Here is an 18,765-nt window from a genome sequence, read left to right as displayed (position 1 = left end):
AAACCTCTCACAGATCAAGAAACTTGGTAAACAGAAGTGCTGCAAAATAAACTAAGCCAGAACATTGGTTTTAAGAGAATTTTTAAACAGGAGAACTCGTAAGTTGACACAAGTTCATCAAGCAGAGCAAATGCCAATGGGCAGAGCCATAGAGGTGAGCAAGAATGGTGTGTGGCCTTGGTATTCCTCAAAAGCAGGCATTACACAGGGATAAACATGCCACTGCCTCCTGTCAAGTTGGAAAAAAAGTGGACTTAAGAGAGGCAAAAGGGTGCAGGAGCCCACACAGGCAAACCTGAACAGGTTCCTTGTCCTTCAGAGCTGGATGTCAGCAGTGTCCTGAAACCTTCTGCAGTATTTGCATGTTCACCAGTTCAAATACATGCACAAAAATCACATCAAATACAGAGAATACATGGACTAGTTCCAAGCTGCCCTGCCAGCTGCAGAGTGCTGCTATATGGCCTCTCAACATCTCCACTCCACCTACACCTTGGTAGCATATTTATCCTGCCACAACACACAAAATTCTCCAAGCTTGAGAGATGTTTCATTCACTTAAGACCACAGACCCTAGCTAGTCAATTGATTTTCAGAGGTTACTGTGTGCTTTAAGATTGTCTTTTCAAAACAAGAAAAAACCTGAAGACTTACTCTGAATGATCTGTTAACAATAACTTCTTAGCTGCATTGTTTATCCAAAGTGGTATCAGAAAGTTGTGAAATACAGGGCAGAAAAAATCGTCATTATTAGCAAAGAAGTACACATCTCCTGGGCCTTGTCAGGCAGACAAAGACAGCTTTCCAGCAACATTTAATGATGTAGGCTGGAAGGGATATTAGAAGGTTGTGTAGTCCAACCTCCAAAAAAAACCAGACTCAATTTAAAAGGATTTGTCAGATTCTGAGTACTTTCAGCAATGGAGATTTCACAACTCCTCTGGGCCACTGCTTTGATATTTTATCAACCTCAGGTTTAAATAAATAAGGTATTAATTCATACTCTTCAGTTTTGTTCAGTTTACCACCGTACCTATTATACCTGTGAGGGAACATCAGGTCTACTCAGAGATCCCCTAGAAGGGAGATTAGGTAGTTCAGGCTACATTCAACTTCAGAATAATTATTAGGATTAACTTTTAGATGAAAGATGAAAATTTTGTTTTAGCAAGGATTGATGAAAAGCAACCTTTCATCATTTAAAGAAAATAATTACCACTAATTATCAATTCCTCTTAGCAGGATAAGCCAGCTAATACCTCCAAAGTGACAAAACAACCATGAAATAAAGGACCAGGTTACAACTCAAAACCTGGCAATTTATTCCTCCAATAGTTTTATGTTCAACTTCAGTTAAAAAAAAAGTCTTGACTCTAACTTGAATCTTAAATTTGTTTTTTTCTCCCCAGAATAAGGTAATAAAGACTAAGGCAAGTGACAAGCTGCCTGCCCTCAGTTTATTCCTGCCTTTTGTGATGTTCTATCTATGTAAAACCACTATAAATGCCATTAAAATGAACAGTACTCTCATTGCTTCATCTTGGTCAACTAGTGACAAAAGAAACTGAGGAACACAAGTGAGCTTCAAACTACACACATAAAAGAAGAAGTTGGAGGATGTTTTCAGAAAACTCTAAGTTTGGTCCTTGACAAAGAACATATTAAAACATTAAATTAAAACATTTCATGAGCTAAAATACAATCCAGGATTCAAATGTGCTTGGTTAACAATGCACACACAACATGGAAAAACAACCCACAGAAAATTTGTTTTGAAAATAAGCACTACAGAAGACAGAAAGAAAAACGCCTATACACTATTTGAGTTCATGGCTCATACTAAATCTAAAACAAAACCTCGACTTTGTGGTGCAAGGACACTACAAAATTTCATTTGTCCTTAAAGACAGTATAAAAACCACTCCCACCACCTCCAAGCAGACAGTGTATTGCAAGCTTGAGAAAAGGAAAGGGTCACAGCACAATGATGAAGACAGGTATGTTTTCCTGAAACAAATGCAATATAGCTACATCAGCCTGATGTTGCCTGGGTCAAGGAGGAAGGGAGGAGAAGCAGAGCTTACTGACTGCAGAGAAAGCCAGGAAGAGAGACAAGGGAGCTGATGGAATTTTAGCTTGAAAACGTTTTGGATCACAGCCCAGTGGTATTGTTGTTGAAATCTAAGGAACAGTATTTAGTAAAACATCCTTTGATTTTGCTCAAGAATTTAGAAGATGTAACTCAAACAAGTACGTTCAGATAAAATCCCTGACAATTACTACCCTACCCAGTAACAGCATGTACACTCCACATCATGCTTACAAGAATTAAGACTTGAGTCTTGGGAGCCACAGAGTACAACCAACCCATCTGTTCTGCTCCCTCATTTATGCACCTATTGGTATAAATAAAACCACCTCAGAGCTGCTGGGAGAGGAAGGAAAAAAAAGAAAAAAAGCCCCAGAGCTTTACAAAATGACTGTTCTTGTTTAAACGCCATTCTTGGGCCTCATCCAGACTAAAGACTTAATGAGTGATAACTGTAGCACATCTGAACCAAAGCATTATAAATAAACCCAACCTCATTTACAGTATTTATCACACATCCCTGCCTTGCAGCATGGGGTACCTCTTCTGGAACAAATAATCTTCAAGGACCTGGAAACACCTTCCTAATCCTCCACATTCCCCCTTCAGCCCCCAAGGCACCGACAGGAGCGGCCCAGGTGAACTCTGCAATTTGGGTGTAAGTGTGCCAGACAGGGGAAGCACTGGTGGAACACTTGGTCATGGCAGAGGTGAGACAAGTGTAGGTGTTTGCCTGGGAGAAGGTTCAGTGGCTGAGCACAGAAACAGGTGGAGCAGCTCTTGCTCAACACCAATTGCCTGCAGGAGAGGTTGGCATTAGTGGATGTGGTATCAGAACATGCACTTGATAATATTTATCCATAAATGCTGAAGAAAAGTCTCACAGGCTCATCTTGTTCAAAGCTAAGACTGCAGTAGATGTTCAAAAGGTTCTGAGGTTCCCAGGTACCCTGATGAGAAAGGGTCACAAGATCTCCATTAAATAATAAATTAGCACAAGATTCACCTCCTAAGCTATTATTGCTAGAGAATAAATACACATTTTAAACAGGCCTTTTTCATCATTATCACCACCTAACAAAGAGATGAGAAAGTAATTTTCAGCAAGCAGGTCAGTGGAAGAGATGATTAGTGTCTGAGCTGTTTCAGAGATTCATCGGTGCCACCTGTTTGCCATAAAACTTCCACATTATTTACTCATCTCCTGTACTCTGATCACTCCCTTAACTCCTTAAACCATTATACTATATACAGGTAAAAATTTAATCAAAAATCTTGACAGTTCTATTAGATAATGATACAATGACTAAGTAAATGAAACACAACTGTATTCCTCATTCTACATAGCTCTTCAGAAGTTTTTCTTAGTTACCTTCCAGCCCATTAGAAATTATTCAGAGAGCACAGGCAAATGAAAAGCGAACATGTCCTATACATGGAGTCCTTGAAACGACTGAATTCTACATACAGACCTAAATACAACACTAAAACACCTTTCCATTTTTTAAATAATAGAATAATTGATACGTATCTGGTTGTTAATTCTAGTCCTGTGCACTTTAAACAAGCCTACAGATGACAGGCTGTTTATTAGAATACACTGTTTATTTATTGCCCAAAGTCAATGCTAAATATTTTTACTACAAAGTCCGTGTTTCCTAAAAATCCCCATGCTTTATAAGCCACATCTATTCCCTTATTTATTTTCAATAAAGCTGAAAATGTAGAAAATGACTATGTGAATAACTATATTTTCAAACAGAGGTAGGAAATATAAATTTTTAGCATCATTAAATAACAAGTTCAGGACAATATTCAAACCTTCCTGGTTAAAGTGGTGGAACAGCAAGCTGGGAACACAAACAGCAAATACAAACTTTCTATCACACACATTACAAGTTATTATGCAACTAAACATTATGCAACCTATAAGTGTTCAGCAATCCTTGTTTAAAATCAAACTATAAATTGAAAATACTAAGAAAACTACAATTATATTTTTGAATCTAAGTAGAAACAGAGCTCTGACTAATCATATAGCACCCCCTGGCAGACAGTGCTTAAAGTCAGCTGGGAGAAGCTTTCTGCATTTTATCTTTCTATTGCATATTAAAAGAGAATGAAACTATTGGAGAAGAGAATTAAAAAGGGATATACTAACAAATTAGTTAACCCACAGGAATTCAAATGATCTTGTGAAGAATTCTGTTGAGCAGTTGCTAAAATAAATGACACAAATGAAAACAGACAGATGAAAATAAATTTCTTTTTAACAAAGCTATTTTAAATGACAAATTAACACCATTTAGGCTCATGTTGGGACCAAAAGACTACTAGAGATAGTTTCCATGTTGCCATACTTTGACAGAAACTGCAACACGAATAGGGGAGAAAAAAATCACTTGGCAAAAGCATTTTAAAAAAATAACCCATCTCTCGGAACACTACTCTACAGATCTCTCCTTTACAACACAAACTCAGGGTAAACTGCTGCTGGACATGGCATTTCTTACTACTTCCTGCCAGAAATCTTGTTTTTCATCAAGCAGCCTTTCCTGAGCCTGGAAGATTTTCTTTCAAAGTATCTTCTGGGCATTTTGGCCCAATCTTTTTCCTGGGTAACTTTTACAGCCATTCTCTTGGCTGCACTCAGCTGTTCTGATCTCAGAACAGCAAGTGACCCTACAGTACTGTCTCCAAATCCAGGGAGGATTTACATCATGTGTTCAGATTAACCAAGCTTCCCAGCCAAATCCCCAGAACCCTTGAGTTTCTATCCAAATCTTTCATCCTCCCCTTAAAAACAAAGAAAACATGGTCTGAGCCATTACCCTGAGCCACTGCCTGAAATTCATAGCACAGTTCCAGCAATATGGCAAATGTTTAACACAGTAATAACGAAGTAATGGGAGAACTGGGAGTGGGGTGAGATTTGGGGTTTTGGAGGAGAGGCAGGCAATACTGGTGGTCAGGGAGACTTACACTGTCACTAGAAATAGCACAGTCTGCACTACTATCATCCAGAAAAGACTCTCTCCCTCATTAAAGAATCCAAGCAGCCATAAGATAAACATGAATTTCCTTGCATGCACACAATTAGTTTAAAAAAAGTAATAAAGTAAAAGTAAAAAGATGGTCTGTTACAACCCATAGCAGCCCCCAGTCTATTGAACAAGATGTGATTTTACTTATGACACAAATTTACTCAAGGTAATTAGAGAATTTGACTGAAGAAGGATTCAGAGTAGGATTCTGACAATGAAGTAGCAGCTTTTATTCAGCAAATCTCAAAATAATGACAATGAGGTAACTCATAGTTGTAGAGGTTTTTGCAGGTGCTGGAAACCAATATGAGTTCAAAAGGAAACAAGATTTTCATGTCAGAAAATGCCACTGTTTACTTTCCACGTATGCAGGAGTCACTAGCAAGTCAGGAATTTAGAGTGTGGAATAATGTAAGGGATAGGGGAAGGGAAGCAAATACTTGCTCTGTTCTTGGATTCTTACTTAAGCATCTTATTTGTGGCTACCCTTGAACTGCAGTTAACAAGTCATGTGGATCCACTGCTGAGAGTTTTGTTGTTATATAACATTATTCACTTGGTGAATTAGTGAACTTGGTGAATGAAGGTGCTTACAGTCACTTCCACACTGTTGGAGTTAGAAGCTTCCTGAATTAGTACATGCCTTCCTCCTTTTTCCCTTTGAAAACTTAACATTGTAAGCAAATGCAAGATGCTGTCTTACACCATCTAAACTTTGTCAAAAATAATTTACATTATTATAGGCTGAACTGATAATTTCACATATAAGTGTTTTGGTTATTTGGTTATATCAGTGCAAGCACTGATATTGGCAGCTGAGGATGTACCTCAAATTTACCTTGCATATTTCAAGTGCACTTTGAACATTTTTAACAGACTGCATTGTACTTCACTGTGTAATTGCACTTCACTGTAATTCAGCACTTCTATATTGTTACACCTTAACACTTGGATTACACTTTCAAATCAGTCTCTCTAGCACAGGGCAACAAAGTGCTGGGATAAGCCAGTATGGGCTCTGTATTGGCAGGCTCTAGTTTGGGCAGGAACTAATAAATTCAGCTTCCTTGCAGACTGCAGGCAATACAGACAGATCACATTTCAGGTGTTTGGGTTTTTTGTAAAACCACCCACTATGTACGCTGGAAAGTGCCCAGGTTTCTACAAATGGTAGGAATCCCATTTCCTCACACACCTGACAAACTGAAGAAGACAAAGCACGTGAGCTTTGAGCAAAACTTGATGTAATTCGACAGGTAACACAGTTTAAAACATGCTTCCAGTTTGGTGCTTAGATACTTTGATAGTTCTAAGAGGATTATGGAGCGTGACTGCAAAGCTGATCGTGACCTTTTCTTTGATACTGATCACAGGGAAGCTCCATCCATGCAAACCAACCACCCAATTCCCCATCCTTACTTACAGCAGCTACAACATTACTCATCTCAGGTCCAAGAAAAGGGAGACAGAATAAGACAACTTCAAGAATATATTTTTCATGTGCAGCACAGAGAAGCCAAAACATGCACGTAGTTCTCCCTGACAATACTTACTGCAAGTACACATCTAAATTTGGATTAGAGGTTTTCGTGGGGGAATTCGATTTGGTTTTTTGTAAATAAGTTACTAAACATATTTTCCTGATGTTTGGCAATTAGTTCAGTTCTTTGTTTTACAGAGCTATTCAGAAGATATGTGATTTCTGGTTAATTTACCCCCAGTTCTCCATGCAAACTGTACCACAGCAATGGTAGCAAGCACAATCAAAGAAGTCTCCCTTTTTTTGAAGATTGATATGTTTTTTAACAAAACAGCTCACTACAGATGAGATGTCTTCGTGGTTGCCTAGAAACAACATTGTCTTTGATTGTTTCTTAAGCATATCTAACTTTGCTTTCCATGGTAACATTGGATAAATTTCTTTTGGCTTCATACAGGTCACCTGTGACAGAGTTTCCAATTTCTTTACACTTGTAACAATCCCATGTTGTCACACGTGTTGTTAATGGGCATTTTCCAGTCCCACGGACCAGAGGTCAGTGAAATACAGGATTTATGTTGTTAAGGACTGGGACAGGAATCAATGTAACATTTTCTGGAACTGATTTTTCAGGTCTTTTTTACACTTGCATTGTTTTTTTCAAAGAAAAAAAACCTCAGATATACTACCATTAATAACTACACTGCAAAATTAACTTGTCAGTCCTAGTTGTTTCAACTATTTTAATGCAAATTGTTTTGCTAAATAGAAGTATGCTGAATGTATTGCAGAGACAAAGTGCAGTTAGTGGTCTTTTGGAGCAGGATTGTGAAAATACTTTGGCTGGCATTATTCTTCTGATGTTTCTCCAATGTAAATTTATAGTATGGATTAGGCAAACCAAACTAGCAGTGGCCATCCCTATTTTTAAACTGTACTGTGTAGATTTGCTCTGACTTGAGTACATTGTAGCTAGCAAACATATCATCTGGCAATTAATGTCACAATCTAATTATCTGTCACAACAGAAACACATTGGTACTAGAAACAGTTGAAATCTGTGCATGCAAACAGAATTAGTCAAGGCACCTTCTTCATTAAGTATCTCCTGCATGTAAGTAGCAACTACTTTCCTGAAAAGGAAAAAAAAAGGCAACCCTTCTCCCCCCAAAAAATATTCAAAGCTTTAAGTGTTTTCACTCCTTCTAGAGCCACAGAAATAAAGTTGATCTGCTCAACTCAACACAACAGTTGTTCTGCAAATGCTGTTTTGGACAGCAGATGGATAAAGCAAAAGTTTCAGTCATGTGGAGCCAGAGATCAAAACTTTCAGTTCAAAATGAAATGTATCATGAATATGTATAAAAACTGGCACAATCAAATAAAACTGGGCCACTGTTTTAGGGGTTACACTTCAGCACTGAGTATCAACAATTCCAAGCTGCAGTTTCTAGGTATTTATCTACATTTAAAATTAGCCCAAATAAAAGGCTGAATGGGAGCTCTGGGTTTCAACCTCTGATCTAGGGACAAGTCAGATATTTGAAGCAATAAGTAGTACTATTTACTGTAAAATACACATTCCTAATCTTCTGTGTTCTCCTTCTTAGGGTAATAGCTTATGATTTCTTTCCTGCATAACCTCAACAGGCAGCACAGGGCATGTTCTACAACAGACTAGAGACTGGTAGTAATGGCACTTTCCAAAAGGGAGAGGGGCTAAAGAAGAGAAGGAAGGGAACCACATCCTCCTTTCCATGGTATGTGCACTCATTTTTAGCCTAGTTCATAGATGATGTATCTATGTAACATAAACACTTATTTTATTTTAAGACAAGAAGCTTTTCTAAGAAACTAGGCTTAGTATACAGTACAATCCAAGTCTGTTTTCCAGATTGGGTTATTCTATCAGATTAGGTAAAGTGAAGCCTTAGGTTGGAAAAAAAAAAAAAAAAAAAGGCAAATTAATTTGACAGCCTGTTTAGACAAGAGCAGTTCTGGACAAAGACCCAGAGATGGGTGTAACTACAAAATCTCAGAGACAAACTGGAACCTGCTGAATTTTGATACGGGGCTAGTTGGCGCTGTTAGGATCCAAGATGGATCACAACTGGAGACTCGTAGGACTGAGCTTTTAAAGAGCCTATATTTTGGTTAAAAAGAAGTCCATCATTGGATTTAGTCCTAGAATCACAGAATCGCTTAAATTAGATGTTGCTAAAATTCAGCTAAAATAATAGTTTACAATTTTTTTCTATTTAGATACTTATTAGAAAATTAGTAAACTTAAACAACCCTTATAGACCATAACACCATAAGCTATCTGAATGTTAACAATGAAGTGATGTACACCTCAAAAGATGAGGCAGCATTTAAAGTTACTCTGTCCTATTCTTCCTACTGACACCACCAGTTTACTCACTTGTAGCCATGATACCTGGAGGACATGCTGGTATCCCGTGATCAACTGCCCATCTGTAAGCTCCTTCACCAACTAAAAAGCTAGGAGACACAGAAGAGGGAGTTTAAACAAAACCATATAATAAATCCCCCTTTGCTTGCAATTATTTTTTCTATTTGGTTTGGTCATTTTTAAATCATAAGCTGTCTGTATTTCACAGGACTGTCTGCTATCATTACATTTGGCAACCTTATGTAGTTTCATTAAAAGATTATGCAGCTCTGACATTAAATGTATTACTGGACAAAACCAAGTGCTATTCAATTTGAAATTCATTACAAAACAGCATCAGCTTTCAACTGCAGCTAAAACAGGACAGAGCTGTCTCCAATCCTACTCTCTATTACAACTTAGCAAGATCCTGAAGATCAAAAACAGGGGATGAGAATGGTGAGAATGGTAAGGTATTTTCAATAAAGCCAGCCAGTGCCAAAGGAATACCAAAAAGTACTTTGAGAAGTACAACACAAGCTAAAAACCAACTTTATTTAGACAGATTAAGGTCTATTTCATGGAGTTTTACCAAGCATTTGCAAATGAGACTAGCCCACTAAATTTTAAATATATTTGTAAAAAAAACCTCCAGCCATCATAGAAGCTGTTTTCTAGTCAGTACTGAACACTCTACCATAGTGAGACAGTACACACAGCTATGACAACAAACAAGAGCAAAAAAAATACACACATATGGAACTTTTAGGGATAGAAGAAAAAGTAAACCTCATGTTGTTTCCCCTTAAAGAAATTAATCATACTGCTAAAAAAAGGGTTATGTAGTAGCTGGAAATGAGACACTTTCATAAAGCTGCTGTGCACCACAGTAAAGGACAACTACTTCCAATCTTATTTCAAGAATGGACAATGAAGTTAAGAAAAATACAACTGCCTAATGGACACAAGAAGCAAAGACCAAGAATTTTCAGCAAATTGATTAAAGTTTTACAGAAATACCAGAGTTATGAAGATGAATTTAAAGAAGTTATTCCAGCTATAATGTAGTCCCTGGGGCCATGCAGTTGTCAGCTGTTGATATAGCAAATTTCTTGGCCTTAATGCTGCTGGAAGTTTTCTTGACAGTCCTATATCCAACACCTGCAGCTTTCATTATATAGTATTTTGTGGTGGTATTTTCCACCCTCTATATGATTTACCCAATCCAAGAAGTGTGCCCAGTTTTCCTTTACAAAAGTCTCAAAAAAGGTTGATCTAAATGAGAATTGAATTGTTAAATGCATATTTCTTACCATTGTTAGTGCAGCTCCAGGTAAGAATTGTTCACGTTGCAAGATACTGTAGGATAAGTTATTGGGTACTTTGGCAGAACTCAAGCATCTACTGTTAGTTAGTGTAAGTTAGTGCTCAAGAAACAACCTGGCACTGACACATAACATAAAAAACTTTCAATATTAACACAAAAAAAGATATGCAGACTGTAGCCAAACCTAATTTAGTAATATTCTTCATTGTCTAAAAAAAGGTGGGTTTGGTCTTTATCAAATAATACATTTTTGGGAAGTAAATAAGGACTTCCTTTTCAATAAAATAATTTACACAGAGAGAAAGGTTAGTCAGGAAAAGTAACAAACTCAACACTGGGAGTTTGATATATGATAACTTGAGCACAGCTCAGTCAGAAACACTGTTTTACAAGCAGTTTCACAACTGCCTTTTTGATACTCAAAACCAGAAAATGTCACTAGTATTTATGAAGAGTGCAAAAAAGCATCCAAGAGGATCTCCCAACTTATGTGATGTGACGTTTTTAGGTTTTTTCCCTACTATAATACACACAGTTTTAGTCTCAAAGATTCATTAAATTAGAGCAGAAAACTAATTGAGGCTACACATCACCACAGAGGTCATCCACCTTTTTTAAACTGTTCAGTTTGGATCTTTAAAGGACACCATAATCACAGAAAAGTTAAAACAAACTGTTTACAACACAAATAGCATCAGGATCTCAGTGCTCTGTTGTCTGTACACAAAAACAAAACTACCACCAAGCTTGATTTACTGGGGGAGAGGGAAGAGGGAACAAAGCCAGTGAACTATAGAAAGCAGTCAAAACCACCCCAAGTCTCAAAAGCCTTCAGGCTAATTCAGAATACAATCTCCAAAGGGAGGGAAAAAACAAATACATAAACAAAGGATGAATGAGTTTATTCTCTGCTATTCTGAAAACTGGGTCTGCACAAACAGGACATAAAGATCTTTCTTGCAAACATATCAGACAGAGTACTCTGTAGTTCTTGCAGGCTCAGAACACAGAGGATGAAAACACCCTCCCAACAAGGAGGCAGTGCTCAGATGTGCTTTCCAGTTCCAGGCACACTAGGCCATATTAACAGAAAATATAAGTAAAGGCCTCTAAAATAGTCTTTTTAGGCATTTTTCTCCAAGAACATGATTATTCTGGTGCTGAATACTCCAAACAGGACCCTTTAATATGGGCTGTAGGGAAACGGGCTGCTCCAAGCTAAACAGAATTGTCAGAAGGCTTGGTTCTAGGTCAAGGAGATCCTGATTGTAGTAAATACTCTTTGTAACATTTTATCATAAAACGTAGCAAGCTCTCTGAAATCAGTGTTACAAAGAAGAAATTGTTCTGAAGAAATACAGAGCAGAGATAAAGGATGGTGTTAAGTCCTCATTCACTCTGGGAACTTTTTTGACTAGGCACTGCCCTACAAGTTACACGATGTTTGTATCCTGCACACAATATCGTAAAGCTTTGAAGCAATTACCAATCCCTGCATATCCAAAGTGAGGAAAAAACCTAAGAAGGAATTCTTTCCCATATAGTTATTATTGAGAAAGGGATATGGGCATGGACTTGATGTCAGTACTATTAAGGAGTTCTAAGAAAGGAGACATTTAGGTGCATTTGTGCTGTCCTACAAATCTTACCAACATACATTTAAGAGCAGACAGATGTAAAGAAGCTTCTTCCCTTACGTCAAGGTTTCACAGTAGGAAACAGAAAATCCTCAAGCTTATTACTACAAAACATCTAATCCATTACTCTGTAATCAAAGACTGCTTCCAAAGGTTTATCCAGTTTGTAATCATGCAATTACTAAAGTACTTTCTTTTGTGAAAGTTATACAAGGAACAGGAATATCTTACAGGAGATCATGCAATATTTACAAGTCAAGTATTTTCTGTTCCTGCATCAGAGAAAATCCTAACACAAAGCTGAATGAAGTAAGGCAGAAAGATGTCAGGACCTTAGAGATTTCAATTGCACCGTGCATTCAGGGCTTCTCTAAACTTTTTTAATTCTATTTGGATTGTGGAATTTTGTGTTTTAAATAACACAACAAAAAATTGATCCAGAAGGACACACTCTACAGAACAATTTACAGCACATTAGATACATCAGTTCAGACACTTGATACCTCCTTCCCAATAAGCTTACAACCTCTGAATAACTTAATTCACACTCATTGGAATTTCTTCTGTGGAAAATCAGAAATATACAACTTTGGTTTTGAGCTGCTACTATGAAAATGTGTGCTGCATGGGGGTAAACAGGCCAAGCAAACTGTCTCCACATGTTCTTTTATAGTGAAAAAAACTCCCTAATGCCACTTTTACTAACCTCACAGCTCCTGAATTTTTCCTGTTTGGTCATGTGCCAAACATTTTTGGCAGAAAACATTAAGCTAGCTTCATGGTATAGAAACAGTCTGTACCATAAGTTCTTAGGTTAAGCAGTATCTGGAAGATTCCCCAGTACATGCTGTGGCACTGAGAACCAAGATGAAAATCACGTACCTTTACAATTAAAAATCACTTACTAGAATCCTGACACTTCCTAGGAATGCCAAAATGGCTAATCTCTTTGTCATTTGACTCTAAGTATTCCCAGCACGGACAGGAATATATTTCAGTCCCTAAACAATGTGTCATGCCAACCCCAGCCAGAAAGGCAAAGCATGAAATCCTCCATACCATCACCTTCCATGTACATGAGCTTTATCATTCTGACCTTGGTGTGTATAGAAGCATCCACCACAGCAAGCCCAAAGCATAACCCATCATATCCCACTAGTATAGATCACTTCCAGGGTAAAAAATTTGTCTTAAGATGAGCATTCAAAATCCAGAAAGGGGGAAAGAAGAATTGAAAATATTTATCAGGTAACCCAAGTGCACAACATTTGCACAATAAACTGCATGTGTTAGTTCCAAAGAGAGCTCATCTCTCATATCAAGATTTGAGTTATCCTGTCTTTATAAGCATCTTCTAGCCTTGCATAGTCCTCAAAAGATTTAGTCTTGCCCTTGGAGGGCAAGAGGATATAGTTCCTTTTCCACAGAGTATTTTTAAAATACTAGCATCATAAACTAGGTCATAAAGTCACAACAAAATACCCAAGTGCTCTTCCTTGCAGTAATTCTAGAACACTGATGATACAAGTAAAACAATCCCAAGTGCTTGCTCCTGTAGCTGACTTCAGTACTACTTCTGGAACATCAGAAAAACACATTTCACACTCATTTCACATTCAAATGTACCTCAGCAAAACCTCATTTTCTTCTGGCAGCTAAAGAAATGAGCAGCTAACAGCTACTGAAATTAAAGTTCCTGTTCTTTCGTAAACCTCTCCACAATTACTCTGTTCTTTACCCATTAAAGAAAAGTGTTTAAAATGCAAAATCTGTCTGCTGATGATTTGATTTCAAGGTGTTTTTTTTCGATCTATGAACTTTTTCTGAACATGACAGAACAGTGAAATTCTCACTGTTTAAACTGGAATACTGCACCATCCAGCTATAGGCTACTTGGCTAATTTTACAGAACACTACAGCAAGGAAAGCAAAATTTGTAAATCTAATAATTATTTTTTTTTAAACTACATAAATGCTGGTTTAATACTTCTGCAAATACTGACCACTAGTAGACAAAGGACAGCAAATTCAGACACAGGTATGATAACTGATGATAGTAGTCAATTAATATTAATGAATTACTCAAGTTGTCTACCTGTCAGATTAAACTGCTAATGAAAATAAGATGGTTTTAAGAGCAATCAACCCTGACACATTTCTTGGATTCTTTCCAAAGTGAGGCAATAATATTTGAAGTTATTCTGCATTTAATACTTACCTCTTCCATCTAAGTTTTATATCCATCTCAATGAGGGACTGCTTGTTTACATTTTTGTTGTAAATGTTATTCAATTTATCTTTAAAATAAGAGGAAGTAACTAAACACTGAACATTTCCACAAAGCCACAAAGGCAGCAAAATAGGATTTTTTTCTATACTTATTAAAAACTGTTGCTTTTTGTTAAAGGTAGACAGAGGCAAAGGCAGTAGAATTTCCCTTTAATCTCGACGTTTTTTTGGGATTTTGCAAAAGGCTACAGCAACAAACATAAGAATTAAGTATGACAATTAGAAATAATTAGATGGACAGAAAACTATCACAAAATGATGTTGCCATCTATATCCAATATTTCCACTGAGCGCATAAGAAGTTTCAAAATTAGAGAACAAAGCTTATCTTCTTTTTAAAGGCACACTATCACTGGTATGTAAAACAGCACCAGCCTTCCAGGGTGAGATAAAACCTTCAAATATTGCATCCATGCAGTAGAGACGAAAGAGCGAAGAAAAGTCAAGCAGAACAAAGCAATTACCAAGGTGGAATTCTGCCAGCAGAGAGTTTCCCCTTCTGCCCTTCACACAACAATCTATTTGCAACCGAAACTGGATTCTTGATTCCTAAAAGAGAAAAATTAGCAAAAAAATGGGAACAAAACATTAAAATATTTTTCCTCATTGCACTATAGTGTTCATTTTGGCAGTGGAACTCAGCTTCCTTTAATTTCCAAGGGTTTGTCAAGTCATTATGAGACACCTTATGCTGCAACGTAGTAAGAACTTTTTCAGTTTTCCCTTGACATGCTGTTAGTAGTGACAAAGCTTTCTAGTCAACAGGTCCTCCACTTTTTTTTTAAAAAGAACAAACGATATTGAAAAAGGAGGAGTGATCTACCACAGAAATCTCATGTAAAATCTATTGTATCTAAGGGCCAAAAATGCTTATAAGCATTCATTTTCCTAGGTGGAATTTTCATTTGGATCTGGCCAGAACAGAAATTACAGAATTCAGGTTTAGCTGTCTCTCACGCTCAATTTCCTCCTTCCTCATGGTTGGAAGGATACATTTTGTAACAAACAAGGCTTGAAACACTTTATTTTACTATTTATTTTAGATTTATATCTACATGAGGAAGCTATTACCACAGTTTAGAACTATTCTAGGATAAAGAACAAAGCTTGAAATCTTGTCAGAAGAGCTGTTCAATAGTAACAGCTAAGGCCGTTCATGTACTTAGAATGAAACCTCAACAATCCCTGTTTGGGACTTTATATTTGTTTTATACTGAAAGCTAAAACTAGACAAAAGAGAGAAACACATTAGTTCTCATATTAAATAAGTTCCATGTGCAAATAAATGCCTGAGCACAAAACCAAATAAAAAGCCTAATTTAAATACTTGTAGTATTTTTTTAACAACTGAATTTTATTATGAAATTCAAATTCATCTGAGCACACTGAGTCCCACTGTGAATACTGTGGGGTATCACACAACTGTGCTACGTCAAAGGATTATCAGCAAACTAATAAGACAACATGTTACACGAAGAAATTAACACAAACCAGCACTTCAGGGAGCAGGAATGCCTCCCCTTTTTTTAAAGGAGTAGAATTTATTTAAACACAACATAATTTAAAATGTATCCCCCTTCAAAACAGTAACAAAAAAAAAAAACAAACTGATCTTTGCAGTTAAATCAGTAGTTAGCTTTGTAATACATAATTAACATACCACTCAGCGCTCCAACTGCTCCAAAATTCAATGACTTTCCATCCATTATACTGGCATCGCACTCTATCTCACCCAGAAGGTTTAGGTTAGATCCCAATCCTGCATTTGTAAAAGGGGAATCCTAAAAATAAGAATGAAACACTATAAGGCTACATCCACAACAGACTAGATCAAAACCTCTGTATAACTGATCTGATGACATCGATCTTGGTGCAATGCATTTTCTTACTTTAATAGTTTAATCTTCCACAACAAAAACAAGGGCAATTTGAACAGAGTATCTAAAATTACTACCATGGACAGCTTTCATCTCTGTAGGGCATGACATATCTCAAATGTAATAATGCACTAATAAAAAAACAATTATCCAATTTAAGATGATCAGTTCCATGCAAGCAAAAGCCTTACAATACGAGTGAAAATCTCTCCCTCCCCCAAAGCACACACTCAGCTTTGTCCTTAACCCATCAGGTTACATTTAAATAACACCTTATAATCACTGCACAGACCAGTCAACCTTTGAAACTCCTAAAAATGACACCACAGCAAAACAGAACTGTCCCCTTTCTGAACATTCTGAGCCCATGACTGCAGCTCCACATGCAGAAATGAAGACCTAGCACAAACAATTCACTTTGTAAAACTCCTATTTGACTGTTAGCACAAGGACTGTGGTCTGGAATCTTCTTGACTAATACTTCCATAGTAACTATGGAACAACATTTTAACAACAATCATAAACCTAGCTCCTTTTCTGTTAGCACCTTCTGTGGCTTTTAAGAAACCCAAGGTAGTCAAAGAGTAAGTTCTGCATGCTAGAACTAAACCCCATTTGTACCCTCCATTTCATCAGAGCATCCCCATGACTTTAAAACCACAAAATTTCAAAGTAGCACAGTTCAGCAGTCTCACTGCCAACTCAATACAATCCCCTCTTCTAGATGCAAGGAATATAGGACAAAGAGAGATAATAGCTGAATCCAATCTCAGAGAGATTGCTGCATGCTTTCAGAGTTTCCTATGTTTAAATTACAACAGTGTAACAACCTGATGTGACAAAGAATAATGTTTGTTTAATCCAGGTGTGAACATGCACTGCAGAGGTATGACATCTCATTTCACTGATGAGTAATAAAAGCTGAATCAGGAAACAAATTACTGGAAACAGCTCAAAGTTCTGTCCTTAAATTAATTAAAATTAAAATTAACTGGATGGATTTTGAACGTACTAATTTGCAATGAATTTAAAGAAATAAAACAGAGGTGAGAACACAGAAATGAAAAATAAATCTGATGTCAGTTAGCTTTTATTAACTTTCAAATGAACAAGTAGTGAGTAAATTCAAAATCTGTTCTGCAAGATGTTGATTCAAATTTACAGAGACATGTGAAGAGCTCTCAGTGTTTGAGTCATCAAAACACTATCTTTCTGAATAATCATGAATACAAGATCCCTGACTAATGCATAATCATGAAACTGGCCTTCATTTTCTACTTTTTCCTTCTGAAGCAGCACAAGATTTTATGCTATTTTATCCCACATCACAACACTTCTTCCAATTCACTGTGTATATTCATTTTGTTGTTCATTTTGACAGCTACACCTCACAGCAAATGAGAAATTTGAGAAGATTTTAGGATAATGCAACATTTACAGTTTAGAGTGCACAAGTAATTTTCTGCAGAAAGGGGATGTATGGGGAAAAATATGTCTAGAAACAGATGATGGCCTTGAAAAGGCAGAAGACTCCGAGTAGCTGCTGGCTTAACTGGCTTCATTGCTCCCCAGGCTCTACAAATATGAAGAAAAATAAGTCAGTGAAGTTTAGAAAAAAAAGGGAGCAGAGAAGTGGTGGAAGGAATTGAAAGCCAGTGGTGAAAGGTACTTAGAAACCACAGGAAAACCAGGAATGCTTAGGATGAACAATGGTTGCTCCAAGTGCTGTCCAAGTCCTCTGCCCCTGGGTAATCAGAGTGCAAAGACCTGTGAGTCTGGAGACAAATCTCTAATGTTCTGTTCCAAACATATTCACACAGTGCATTTTACTTCAAAGAATTAGCAAAGAGGAAAAAGGCTGTGCTCCACAGGTTTGTCACTGCCACAAAGCAGAGACAGCTGTTACCTTAAGAGTAGATGTCATGGCCAAACAAAGGGAGTAAGGACTCACCAGAAAAGAAATCCTGGTAACACTGTCCAGAATCCCTCTGCACAAAAGGCACAAAGGTCTCTATCATCTGGTAAAGGTAATAACCAAAAGGGGCCAGGGAATAAGTACAGGATAGAGAGTTCACTTTATTTCTAAGGATCTGTACGTGCTACATGTTTTGGCATAGCACCTTCACAGCATGACCTCAAGGATGCACCAAGAGATTATTTAATCACAGGATCTAAAGACAAAGGGAACGTCACCTATTTCTCCCTATGAAATAGTCATCAGAATACTACAGAATTTTTGATAAATAACAACTCCACACCAAATTGCAGATGTCTCTTTGGTGGGGTAACTCTCATATTAGGACTCGGAAGCAATCTCACCAGTAACAACATGAGTAACTTCTCCAGGAAAAAGAAATAAAGACCAAATTCCAAGAATCTGTTCAAAATTTCTGTGGAGTTTCAATTAGCTTTAGAATCAGATTGCATTCAATTAAGAAAACACTCTCAGAATTCCTAAGAGGAAGATGGTTTAACTTCACACATCTGAAAGGCAATCTGAAAACAGCTTTAGAGAAACTGGGTGTGAACCCATGGAATTTTTGATATCTACCTGAGTGTCTCTGAGGTGAGATAAAAGCCTTTGAAACAAGGCAGGGGAAAATCTTTATTAAAAAAATGGGAACATGACA

At 37.1% G+C, this 18,765-nt stretch overlaps 1 protein-coding gene across 4 annotated transcripts in view; it reads right to left on the bottom strand.

Annotated features, from left to right (window-relative positions):
* Positions 1-18,765, bottom strand: part of TASP1 (taspase 1) — a 78,540-nt gene that overhangs the window by 48,640 nt on the left and 11,135 nt on the right. For 3 of the 4 annotated variants that reach the window (XM_058836194.1, XM_058836193.1, XM_058836195.1), the window contains exons 5-7: positions 15,919-16,039; positions 14,723-14,807; positions 9,036-9,115 (exon numbers count right to left, since the gene is read on the bottom strand). In XM_058836194.1, coding sequence (XP_058692177.1) covers positions 9,036-9,115; positions 14,723-14,807; positions 15,919-16,039 — 286 coding nt within the window. The remainder of the gene's footprint in view (positions 1-9,035; positions 9,116-14,722; positions 14,808-15,918; positions 16,040-18,765) is intronic. The other variant, XM_058836196.1, reaches the window with a different exon arrangement.

The sequence above is a fragment of the Poecile atricapillus genome, chromosome 3 (assembly GCF_030490865.1).
Source record: "Poecile atricapillus isolate bPoeAtr1 chromosome 3, bPoeAtr1.hap1, whole genome shotgun sequence".
NCBI classification, from domain to species: domain Eukaryota; kingdom Metazoa; phylum Chordata; class Aves; order Passeriformes; family Paridae; genus Poecile; species Poecile atricapillus.
The sequence above is the reverse complement of the archived record's forward strand: the minus strand, read 5'-3'. Positions and strand labels throughout refer to the sequence as shown.